The sequence below is a fragment of the Loxodonta africana genome, chromosome 7 (genome assembly GCF_030014295.1).
Source record: "Loxodonta africana isolate mLoxAfr1 chromosome 7, mLoxAfr1.hap2, whole genome shotgun sequence".
Classification (NCBI taxonomy): Eukaryota; Metazoa; Chordata; class Mammalia; order Proboscidea; family Elephantidae; genus Loxodonta; species Loxodonta africana.
In genome coordinates, this window is record NC_087348.1 from 31,162,614 (window position 1) to 31,175,920 (window position 13,307).

The following is a 13,307-nucleotide window of genomic DNA, read 5'->3' on the forward strand; positions in this document are numbered from 1 at the left end:
GATTTAGTGATATGAGAGCCAACTAAGGTAGATCAGAGCGGAGAAAATGCACGTACATGGCAGGGTGAGAGAGCAGTTTGAAAACGATCTTGGGTTTAGAGGAGCAGTAAGGAGGACCTAGATCAATAAGTCTATGCACCATGCGTAAATCCCACTTATACTGGAGTTCATTAACCTAAACATGAAGCAGATGATTTTCAAAGACCCACGTTGTAGATTCCTCATCAAAAGGTCTAGTATAAAACAAAATATTACAATTTCAAAGAAAGAGAACATTTACACTCATATGTCCAAGAAAATTGTAAGTGGAAATGTAATGAAGAATTACAAAAAGATACCATGTAAAATGTGTGTATATATATATATATAGAATATTACATTAATGTAATTGTCTAAAATATCAGTCACATGCTCACTAGGTTATTTCCTTATGCTGCATACATTTACAAGTTGAGAGAAAAGACTATCAGACCGCATGACGGGGATAATGGATAAATGACAAAAAAAAAAAAAGTATTTTTATTTCATTTTCTTTAGATTTTATTAGAAGCCAAGGAACACGATGTTAAAGAAAAACCACTCCGACGTGACTGAATTTATTCTCCTGGGCCTGACTGACCGAGCTGAGCTGCAGCCTATACTTTTTGTGGTATTACTAGTGATCTATCTTATCACAGTAACAGGCAATGTCAGCATGATTTTTTTAATTAGAAGTGACTCAAAACTGCACACGCCAATGTACTTTTTCCTCAGTCACCTCTCCTTTGTAGATCTCTGTTATGCCACCAATGTCACTCCGCAGATGCTGGTTAATTTCTTATCTGAGAGAAAAACTATTTCTTTCATTGGTTGCATCATACAATTCCACTTTTTCATTGCCCTGGTCATCACAGATTATTATATGCTTACAGTGATGGCTTATGACCGCTACATGGCCATCTGCAAACCCTTGTTATATGGTAGCAAAATGTCCAAATGTGCCTGCAACTCTCTGGTCGCTGCTCCTTACATTTATGGCTTTGCAAATGGACTGGTACAGACTGTACTGATGCTACGTCTGTCCTTCTGTGGACCCAATGAGATCAACCACTTTTACTGTGCAGACCCACCTCTCATGGTCCTCGCCTGCTCGGATACCTACGTCAAAGAAACTGCCATGTTTGTGGTGGCTGGATCCAACCTCACCTGTTCTCTCACCATCATCCTCATCTCCTATATTTTCATCTTCACTGCCATCCTGCGCATCCGCTCTGCTGAGGGGAGACGTAAAGCCTTCTCCACCTGTGGGTCCCATCTCACTGCGGTTACCGTCTTTTATGGAACTCTGTTCTGTATGTATCTGAGACCCCCTTCTGAGGCATCTGTAGAACAGGGGAAAATTGTAGCTGTTTTTTATATCTTTGTGAGTCCTATGTTAAACCCTTTGATCTATAGCCTGAGAAACAAAGATGTTAAAAGAGCAATAAGGAAAGTTATCCAAAAGAAATTGTTTGTTAAATAAGTAGATATTTTGGACACAGGTACCTAATATATCTTTATCAACTGGGCAATTAATGAGCGTTTTTAATTAGCAAGTCCCGTCCTGTCATCGAGAATTTTTTGCTTTCTTATGTCATATACGACTTTGGGGAGCGTGTCAAATTATTTGGTAGAGTTTACAGAGCCATCTCAGTGAATAAAGACACATACACACATACAGAAACAGCAACAAATACTGCTTAGGAATTCAAATAGAAGACTGAAAGTTATTGTTATTGCTCCATAGAATCAATAAACAGATGACTGCATCCATAGTACTAAAACCTATGCGAAATTTCCGCATGCTGTGGCACTGATGGAAACGCTGGTGGCGTAGTGGTTAAGTGCTACAGCCGCTAACCAAGAGGTCGGCAGTTCAAATCTGCCAGGCGCTCCTTGGAAACTCTATGGGGCAGTTCTATTCTGTCCTATAGGGTCGCTATGAGTCGTAATGAACTGGACAGCAGTGGGTTTCTGTTTTTTTTTTTTTTTTTTTGGTTTCATTGATATGGAGTAGCTCCGCGGAGCCAACAGCTTAGTGCTGGGCTACTAACCAAAGGTTAGAGGTTCGAATCCACCCAGAGGCTTTTCCAAAGAAAAGCTTGGTGATCTACTTCTGAAAAACCACCCACTGAAAACACTTGACAGCAACTGTTGGTGGTAGTTGTATGGCAATGACAATTCATTACATTTTTATAAGGCTTAGTAATGTCCAAACTATTAAGAAATTTTCTCCCTTTTTTATACAAGTTACATGCTAAAGATCTTTTGCTTATATCTAAGAATATTACTCTCAGAACCATCTTTGGAATGATATCACTAATCCAATGGAATTCTCATTGTATAAGGATTTTGACGAAAATGCGAAAAACTTTTCAGAAGGATTTTCTTTTCTTTTAAAACCAATAGGTAGCTGCATGGCATGTGACCTCCTCTCGTTTACTCTTCCATTATCATTGTCTTTTCCCTTTAAAAAGTAGACCCCATTTGTGTGTCCTTACATACTTGGTAAGATGACATTTCATCTGGTCATTGCTTATTTGTATTTTTTTGTGTGAAATTCTTTGTGAATATCCTTTTCATGTCATTTTCTTTGTGCATTTGTAAATTTTTGTGTTTCTCTTTTCTTTTTCTTATTCATCTTAACACTTCTTTTTTAAAGATACAAATTAATTTTCTGCTATATATTCATAATAATAAATATATGCTTATTAAATTTTGCTTCTTTATATTCTATTTTTCAAGTGCAAAACTTTTTGTTATTTTTAAATACGCCAAACAATTTATTGTTTCTTTCTTTGCTCTTAGGACAGTAAGTTCTTTTCCACCTATGATCAAGCTGTTATTTCCTATGTTATTAAGTTTATTTTTGTGGTTTCACTGGTCAATTTTTTGTTATTTTATTTCTGAACTATTTCTAACGTATCACCAAAAATCAAAAATAATGTAAAGACCACCTGTATAACCATGACTAATCATTATTAAATCTTCGCACAATGTTAGCATTTTTTCATATTTTTTTGGAAATTAATGATATTATAGGAAAAGTTGAATCATCCTTGCCTAATTTTGTTTCTCTCTCCATTTCTTGAAGTAGACTCTATTATGGGTTTGTTTCTTATCCCTGTATAGATTTACATTATATGCTTGATATTTATGTTTCCATATGATTATAGAGTATTTTTTGCATGACTTTAAACTTGATAAGTGAAATCACTCTTTGTATTCTTCTGAAACTTAATATAATTTAATACGAAATGCTATTGTATTTATGCTGTATGCATGTATGCTGATTCATGTTGCCCTGGTGCTTAAAAGCTATGGTTGCTAACAAAAGGTTAGCAGTTTGAAATCACCAGCCACTCCTTGGAATCCCTATTGATTGTTTCTACTCTGTCCTATTGAGTCTCTGTGAGTCAGAATCCACCCCACAGCAACAAGTCATTTTTTTGTTTGTTTTTTTGATTCATGTAACAGCGATTTTCACTGCTAGTTCCAATGTCAGTACATAAATATGTCACAATATATTTATCCATTCTACTCTTTATGGATTGAATCATTTCCCCCAAAATGTGTATTGTAAATACCTGCAGTTATAACGTGTTTTTACACAAATAACCTATGCCTTCTATTTTTGCTTGCCAACTATGCCCTCCCTCCAAAATTTATTTTCAGAAGTGCCACTATGCCAATTGTTTTGCATGTAGCTGTAAACCAAGGTAGAATGCACAGGTTATTGGGGAATGACTTGTCTTTAAGTCGATGAGGCAGGATTAGTGTAGGGTGTATTTTGAGTCAACCTCTTTTGAAATATAAAAGAGATGGAAGAAGTGAGCAGAACAGAGATGGGGGAAGAGATATGCTAAGGCACATGAAGATTACAAGGGAGCAGAAGTTCAGAAGAGACAAGGTCTTTCCTCCAGAGCCAACAGAAAGAGAAAATCTTCCCCTAGAGCCAGCATCCTAAATTCTGTGAGAAAATAAATTTCTGGTATTTCTCTTATAACAGCACTAAATAACTAAGAGAATGGATAATTGCATTTTTCCAGTTCCTTACTAACACAGAAATTCAGCAATAAACATTCTTGTGTAATTCTGCTGCTGTACCAGTGCAATAATTCCTGTCATGTATGTACCCAGGACTGTAAATTCTGGGTCATAAAATATGGGCAACTTTGAATTTACTGTATTTATTGACAAATTTCTCTACCAATTTACACTCTCATCAATAGTGAGTGAGTTCATTTTACTCCACATACTTTCCAAAGCAATGTATTGTCAGACTTTTAAAATGTTTGCCAATCTAATGGGTGCAAAATGGATTCTTATTTTTTTCTTGTAAGTTTTTGGATCCCTTATTACAAGTGAAGTTAAGTATTTTTTAAGTGTATTTATGATAATCCAAGATTTCTCTTCTTTCAGTTGTATTCCTATATTCTTTGCCCACTTTTCAGTTGGGTTATTTTATGCTTTATTTTATCCATTTGTAATTGCTCCTTATATATTCTAAGTATCAATTTTTTTAATGTTATATACAGTGTGAATATATTCAGCCTATTTCTAACTTGTATTTAGTTTTTGTGTATGATGCATTTTGTGGTGCACAAGTTCATTTTAATATAGGTCACATCTATTCATATCTGGGCTTTGTATATCTTGTCTAAAAACATCATTTGTATTATATATAGAGATATAAGTTTTGCTTTTAGGTCTTTATTCTTTCTGGAAGTATAAATTGTGCAAAAGAGCAAATAATTATATTTTCTTAATGAACATAGCCCGTTTTCCATTTATTGAATAACCTTTTTTTTTCTCATTAAATTTGTAATGCAAACTCTGTTATGCGTTGAATTTTCATACATGCATCGGTCTCTTTCTGGGCTCTTAGTTGTAGATCCAGCTTGTCAGTTGTCAGTTATCAGTTAAAAACTCTCTTATAATAGCTTAATAATACACCAGCCACATCTCCACTGGAAGCATGAATGTTAAAGCGTTTTCTTAAAGGGTCTCTGAGCAAAGTCTCCTTTAAAGTGAACAGAAATATCTATTTTTTCTTCCAGAGGCTATGTTCATCATTTCCTCAGAAGGACAAAGACCAACTGCATTGTTTCAGTAGTGGTGGCTAAGAGAATAAGAAAGGAAAAAAAAAAAAGTATATATATATTTGAATGCTATATTTTGTCTTGTATCAACCCACTTATTTTGGTAAACACCGCTACAAATATTCTCTACCTGTGGTTTTACTTGCTTTTCAAGTTACCATCTGTTCTGCATTCATTGACCATATTTTCCACCAGGTGGTCAGCTCCACCAAGACAAGGTCCATTACTCACCATTTTTAAAGTCAGTATTTATCATGAAACCTAGGATATATGTGATTCTCAAAAAATATTTGTTGAGTTAATAAACCACAACCAAACCAGTTCCCATGAAGCTGATTCTGAATCATACCACCCCTGTGTGTATAGAGTAGAATTCCTCCATACAGTTTTCCTGGCCATAATCTTAATGGAAGCTGATTGCCAGGCCACTCTTCTGTGGTGTTAATTTAGTAGTCCAGGGCAAACCATTTCACCATTATTATAAATGTTACATTATGGTTGTGTGAAAGCTCTAACTAGTCTCTATCACCTTGCAATGTGATTTTCATGAATTCCTCACAATCTAAAACTTGATTGTGAAACTTAAAATATGGATGCCTCATCCTTCCCACAATGAGGCAGAAACGCTTTAAGGACACAAACCATCTTTTGACTTTCTTTTATGCTTCTTACATTGACAACACAGTGGCATATAGAAGATGTTTCCTGAGCATTTGTTTGACACACCAATGACTGAATAAATGAGTACAATGATACTCAGAGAATGTTTAGTATTGTGTCAACAAGTCACATTTCTTTGCTAAACTCTCAACAACAACTTGATATAAAGGACTATTGTTCAGCCTGCTTGAATTCCAGTCTCACAACTTATTGGTTATATATAGCATGTTATTGGAGGGAAGCGAGGAAATATTTAAAAATGGTGAGAGAAAGAAGGAAGAACTATGATTATAGGTTGAGGAATGATAGCCACCTACAATTCAGAAAATAGCCAGGCCACATAATAGCTAAATGGCACTGGGTGAACTACCAATTGCCCTTGAGTAGATTCCAACATGGCAACCCATGCGTGTCTTAATAGTGGTGTGCTAATAAGATTTTCAATGGCTGGTTTTTCAGAAGTAGGTTACTAGGTCTTTTTTTCCAAGTTGTCTTATAGTAGTGTTGAATCTACAACTTTTGCTTAGCAGCCAAGCATGTTAACTATATGCACTACCCAGAGCCCTGGGTTAGCTAGTTGGCCACCATTCCTTCCGTAGAGCCTGTCTAGTGAAGTTGAAGGCTGTACCTATCACAAAGGGATACTATAAGGAATCAATTAAACTATGTCTGTGAAATCCCTTGACACATAGGAAGTGCTCAGCAAGATGTGTGCTGAATGACATCGTCTGTTTAACAATCCTCCTTACGGCTGACAATACTCAAAACGCCTGTGCTCACAGAAAGGATATCACGAAGAGCTTGGATTTTAGAAAAATAGATCATTTTGCTCTAATATAAAAGGAAAACATAAAAATCAGATCATTGTCAAAATTTCAAGATGAAACCTCTTTGTGTGCCTGTCACAGAGCTCTTGAAATAAACACTGGGAAATTTGAAATGATAGGAAATGTGACTAAAGTACATGATTATCTTCCTGATCCCAGAGAGTTCCAGTTAAACCCAAGGGGGGCAATTCAGGATGTAATACTCATCACTGCTACTCCTCAGTTCTTCTGAGAATTGCTTTAGTGGGCAGGTCCCCACCTCCCTCATTCTGCTATAAATACAACTTCATTTAGTAGCTTAGAGAGACATCAGGAGACTTCCTTCATGACATGATGAGAAATCAGTGCTGATCAGAATCAGAAATAAGTCTTTGTGTTTTACTATTTTTATACTTAACCAAGAAGAAATTGTACTAAGTTCTTACCCTAAGGCTCACAAATTATACACATTTTCCCACCTTAAAAATCAGGTTTTTTTTTTGACCTTGCAAGTCAGTGGGGCACACGAATAGAGTTTTGTTTCTACAAGTGAACGTGCTTTTCCCTCAGTGGCTGTGTGCAAAGAAGTAGAGGAAGTAGAGAGAGCCATCTATGAAAAAAGTTAACTTTATTTGTAACCACTCTCATTATATGCTTACTCTATGCAAAGCTTTAGTTAAGAGTGCTATTTTACTTCTCATTTCGACCCCATTTCCTGTTTTACAGCTCAGGAAACAGAGGCCAAGCAGGCTGAATACCTCGCCAGTATCACACGGTTCATAACTGGTGGAGCCAGAATTAGAATCATGGATTAAAATTAGATTCACAAAGTCTGACTTTCTCAATACTAAAGTTCTGACTCCTTCAGCTTCCTGGGTGTTAGAGCAAGAGCAGCTTGTCATAATCTAATTTTATTTATTTATTTGGCAAAGACTGTTACTGAACTAAATGTTACACAAGTTCACCCAGAGAGTTAGCTGTTGACAGAGGTGGGCATACGCTCCAGGTCCATTTAGAAATTTTGTTTGCTTGAAGGAATTCTTCTCTGAACATAGAAGTCTGCATGCTGCATGCACACACACACACACATGTACACACACATGCACATACACATGCTCACACATCACTAGCAGTTGTCAACAAATGAGTGCACATGGTATTTTTGCACCTTCTCTTTATTCTCCCAGAATACCCTTCCCAAGATATGCTTATTGGTTGTTTTCTTCCTCCTTTGATTTGTTGCTAAAAAAAGAAGTCATCATTTTGGTGAGGTCTTTTCTGATGTTCCTATTTAAAATTTCAACACCCTTTCCAGTAGTCCAGAGCCCTGGTGATGCAGATCTTAAAGCATTTGGCTGCTAACTGAAAGGTCGGTGGTTGGAACCCACCGGCTACTCCCCTGGAGAAAGATGTGGCAGCCTGCTTCCATAAAGATTTTGGCCTTGCAAGGTCATGGAAGCTCCATAGACACACACAAACTTCCTAAGGGACCAAACTGCTGGGCTGAGGACTATGGGGACCATGATCTCAGGGAACAGCTAGCTCAACTGGCATAACATAGTTTATAAAGGAAATGTTCTACATTCTACTTTGGTGAGTAGCATCTGGGGCCTTAGAAGCCTGTGAGTGACCATCTATGATATTCCAATGGTCTCACCTCTTCAGGAGCAACGAAAAATGAAGAAAACTAAAGATACAAGGGAAAGATTATTCCAAAGGACTAATGGACCTCATCTACCAAGGCCTCCACCAGACCGAGTCCAGGACAACTAGACAGTACCTGGCTACCACCACTGACTGCTCTGACAGGGATCACAATAGAGGGTTCCAGACAGAGCTGGAGAAAAATGTGGAACAAAATTCTAACTCAAAAAGAAAGACTAGACTTGTGGGCCTGACAGAGGCTAAAGAAACCCCAAGAGTATGGGCTCCAAACACCCTTTCAACTCAGTAATGGAGTCACTCCTGAGGTTCACCCTTCAACCAAAGATTGGACAGGACCATAAAGCAAAACAAAATTAAAGGGGCACACCACCCCAGGAGCAAGGTATAGAAGGCAGGAGGGAACAGGAAAACTGGTAATATGGAACCCATGTTTGAGAAGGGAGTGTGTTGACATGTTGTGGTGCTGTTAACCAATGTCATAAAACAATATGTGTTCTAACTATTTAATGAGACTATTCCATAAAAAGTCATCTAAAGCACAATTAAAAAAAAAAAAAAAGATTGCAGCATTGGAAATCCAATAGGGCAGTTCTACTGTGTCCTGTAGGGCCACAATGAGTTGGAATCAAATCAGTGGCAGTGGGTTTAGTTTTTTGGTTGGTTCCCCAAAACTTCAGTTCCTTATTTTTCCTCCAGCCACATACTGTTATTTGAAGCACCATTTTGCTTGCTTGCTTGCTTACTTACTCACCTAATTAACTTACTTACTTACTTACTTCTTATTGAATATAAGATAGAGAAGGGCAGGAAGATTTTAAGGTTTTGTTCACTTCTGTATCTGCAATTTCTAAATACACAGCACAGTGAGTATCAATAAGTGCTTGTTTTAAGAATATCAGTTTGATACCCACAACGACTTGCCTCTCCTCTTTGTGCTGTACCTGGTTGTTTATCATAGGCAACCTGGGCGTGATAGTGTTAATCAGACTGGACTCTCACCTTCACACCCCTACATACTTCTTCCTCACTAACTTAGCCTTTGTGGACTTGTGCTACACCTCAAATGCAACCCCACAGATGTTGACTAATTTCTTGTCAGACAAGACCATTTCCTTTGCTGAGTGCTTTACCCAGTGTTACCTTTTCATCGCACTTCTTCTCACTGAGTTTTATATGCTGTCAGCAATGGCCTATGACCGCTATGAGGCCATCTGCAACCCTCTGCGCTATGGTGTGAGTATGTCCAGGAAAGCCTGCATCTGTTTGGCCATATTTCCTTATGTCTATGCCTTCTTAGATAGTCAGTTCCAGGCCATCCTGACCTTCCCTTGACCTTCTGTAAATCCAATGTCATTAATCACTTCTACTGGGTCGATCCATCTCTCATTAAACTGTTTTGTTCTGATACTTACGTCAAGAAACACACCATGCTTATCTCAGCTGGCTTCAACCTCTCCAACTCCCTCACCATCATCCTGGTGTCCTATGTCTTCATTATTGCTGCCATCCTCTGCATCAAATCAGCAGAGGGAAGGCACGAGGCATTCTCCACCTGTGGTTCCTATATGATGGCTGTCACCCTATTTTATGGGACACTCTTCTGCATGTATGTAAGACCACCAACAGATAAGACTCTCTTGAGGAATCCAAAATAAAAGCTGTTTTTTATACCCTTGTAAGTACAGTGCTTAACCCATTGACCCATAGTCTTCAGAATGAAGATGTAAAGCAAGCCTCAGAGAATGTACTTAGGTGAAATATGGTCACTAAGATAGCAATGCCTCCACTATCCAATAAACCATAACTTGAAAAGATTAGCTCAAATGTCTCTACAACTTAAGAATGAGTTTTGGTATTTTCCATGGATATGTCTCAGCTATCTCAGGTGAAAGACTCAGGTCTGGGGAAAAAATGAGATACTCTCATAACACTAGGCCCTTGCTCCTCAATGTATGGTCCATGAACCAGGAGCATCACCATTACCTTGGAACTTGTTAGGATGACAAAACCATGGTGATTTAAAGGGCAAATACAGGGTTTTCTGCTCTGCAAAACACCTAATGTCTTCTTATCCATGCCAGTGAGTCAATTCTGATTCATAGTGACCCCATAGAAGAGAACAGAGTTGCCTTATAGGGTTTCCAAGGCTGTAATTTTTACAGAAGCAGAATGCAATATCTTTCTACCCCACAGTGGTTGGTAGGTTCGACCCAACAAACTTTCAGTTAACAGTGGAGCACTTTAACCACTGCACCACCAGAGCTCTTAAATGTCTTCTTCTTACCCAAATGCTATTTTCTTCCTTTATTGGAGGACAAAGTCTGTCATTCCATCAGTAGAGAATTAAAAACAAAAACAAAAAACTTTTTGCCTTGGAATCATTCCTGACTCATAAGGTATAAAATACTGTTGTCGTTGTCAGGTGCTATCAAGTCAGTTAATACTCATAGTTACCCTTCGTACAATAGAATGAAACACTGTCTGGTCCTGCAGCATCCTCACAATTATTGCTATACTTGAGCCCGTTGTTGCAGCCACTGTGTCAGTCCATCTCATTGAGAATCTTCCTCTTTTTCTCTGACCTTCTACTTTACCAAGCATGATGTCCTTCTCCAGGGACTGGTCCCCCTGATAACATGTACAAAGTATGAGAGAGGTCATCTCACCGTCCGTGCTTCTAAGGAGCATTCTGGTTGTACTTCTTCCAAGACAGATGTGTTCTTTCTTTTGGCAGTCCATGGTATATTCAACATTCTTTGCAAACACCAGAATTCAAAGGCATCAATTCTGCTTTGGTCTTCCTTATTCATAGTCCAGCTTTCACATGCATATCAGGAGATTGAAAATACCGTGGCTGGGTTGGGAGTGTCTTAGTCCTCAGAATGACACCTTTGCTTTTTAACACTTTAAAGAGGTCTTTTGCAGCAGATTGGCCAAATGCAATGAGCCTTGATCTCTTGTCTGCTGCATCTGTGGGCATTGGTTGTAGATCCAAGGAAAATGAAATCCTTGACAACTTCAATATTTTCTCCATTTATCATGATGTTGCTTATTGGTCCAGTTGTGAGGGTTTTTGTTTTCTTTTTGTTGCGGTGTAATCCATACTGAAGGCTGTGGTCTTTGATCTTCATCAGTAAGTGCTTCACTTTCAGCAAGCAAAGTTTTGTCATCTGTATATCACATACTGTTAATGAATCTTTCTCCAATCCTGAAGCCCCACTCTTCTTCATACTGTCCAGTTTCTTGGATTATTTGCTCAGCATAGATTGAATAATTATCATGAAAGGATCAATCCTGACTCACACCCTTTCTGATTTTAAATGACACAGTATTCCATTGGTCTGTCTGAAATAAAATAGTATATGAATATAAATATGGAAACCCTGGTGGTGTGGTGGTTAAGTGTTAAGGCTGCTAACCAAAAGGTCAACAGTTCAAATCCACTAGCTGCAACTTGGAAACTCTATGGGGAAGTTCTACTCTGTTCTGTAGGGTGACTATGAGTTGGGATCAACTCCACAGCAATGAGTTTGTTTTATGGGTATATAAATATTCACTAAGCTGAATATAAAATAACTATATTAAAAAGGGAAACCCTGCTGGCATAGTGGTTAAATGCTACACCTGCTAAGCAAAAGATCAGCAGTTTGAATCCACCAGGCGCTCCTTAGAAGCTGTGAGGCAGTTCTGCTCTGTCCTACAGGATCGCTGTGAGTCCAAATGGATTTGACGGCAAAGGGTTTTTTGGGTTATATTCGTAAGGTCTCTGGCTCTCTTTCCCTCTGTTTCACTCTTTCTTACATGTAACAAAAATCCCTTCAACTAGCTAAGAAAGAAGGGAATTTATTATAAGCATGGAATAGTATAGCTTCCAAGTAGAAGAGTGCACTGGATCTTGGGAATGAATCAAAATAGGTGATTCTAAGGTCATGAGAACGCTTATGTTTTGTTATTTATCCAATATCTATTCATTGCTAGGATATTGTCATGGATTGAATTGTGTTCCTCAAAAATATGCTATCAATTTGCCTAGGCCATGATTCCCAGTATTATGTGATTGTCCACCATTTTTTCATCTGACATGATTTTCCTATGTGTTGTAAACCTTATCTCTATGATTCTAATGAGATGGGATTAATGGCAGCTAGTTAATGAGACAGGACTCAATCTACAAGGAATAAGCCAATCTCTTTCGAGATATGAAAGAGAGAAGTGAGCAGACAGGCATAGGGACCTCATACCACCAAGAAAGCAGAAGCCAATCTCTTTTTAGATATAAAAGAGAGAAGTGAGCAGAGAGACATGGGGACCCCATACAACCAAGAAACGAGAACCAGGAGGATAGCACGTCCCTTGGACTTGGGGTTCCTGCACTGAGAAGCTCCTAGACCAAGGGAAGATTGATGACAAGGACTTTCCCCCAGAGTAAATAGAGAGAGAAAGCATTTCCCCTGGATCTGGCACCCTGAATTTGGACTTGTAGCCTATTAGACTGAGAGAATAAATTTCTCTTTTTTAAAGCCATTCACTTGTGATGTTTCTGTTATAGCAGCAGTAGATGACTAAGACAGATATATCATTGAGTTTTGAATATGGGCCTTGTATCCTGAAACCTTACTCATTTCTAGTATTTTTTTTAATAGATTCCCTAATTATTACTTACCGTTTGGGTTCTCTGAAAAATTAAGACAGTGTCTACTTTTTTCCACTATTTATGAGTTTTATTTTTTTCTTTCCTAATCGCCCTGGCTTAGCCTGATAGTAAACTATGCCTTGTTCCTCATTTTACAAGGAACATATTTAATACATCATCAGGTAGTATGAAGTTAGTGTTACTGATTTAATTGTGTCCCCCCAAAATATGTGTCAACTTGGTTAGGCCTTGATTTCCAGTATTGTGTGGTTGTCTTCCATTTTGTGATTTTCCTATGTGTTATAAATCGAAATCTCTGCCTACGATTAAGGTTAGGGTGGGATATAACACCCTTGCTCAGGTCACAACCGTGATCCAAAGTAAAGGGAGTTTCCCTGGGGTGTGGCCTGTACTAGGTTTTAC

General features: G+C 38.0%; 1 protein-coding gene and 1 pseudogene across 1 annotated transcript; both read left to right on the forward strand.

The window, feature by feature from the left end:
- The first annotated feature begins 345 nt into the window (after positions 1 to 345).
- On the forward strand, positions 346 to 1,826 carry LOC100677618 (olfactory receptor 5M5-like). Its single transcript, XM_003423373.3, has one exon. It carries the CDS (start codon positions 563 to 565, stop codon positions 1,499 to 1,501), a length of 939 nt encoding a protein of 312 aa, XP_003423421.2. The 5' UTR covers positions 346 to 562; the 3' UTR covers positions 1,502 to 1,826.
- Positions 1,827 to 6,175: 4,349 nt separating this feature from the next.
- Positions 6,176 to 10,351, forward strand: LOC100677336 (olfactory receptor 5M11-like; annotated as a pseudogene).
- The last annotated feature ends 2,956 nt before the right edge of the window (positions 10,352 to 13,307 follow it).

Coding starts and splice junctions, on each gene's coding strand:
- LOC100677618 (XM_003423373.3), top strand. CDS start 563: ATGTTAAAGAAAAACCACTCCGACGTGACTGAATTTATTCTCCTGGGC.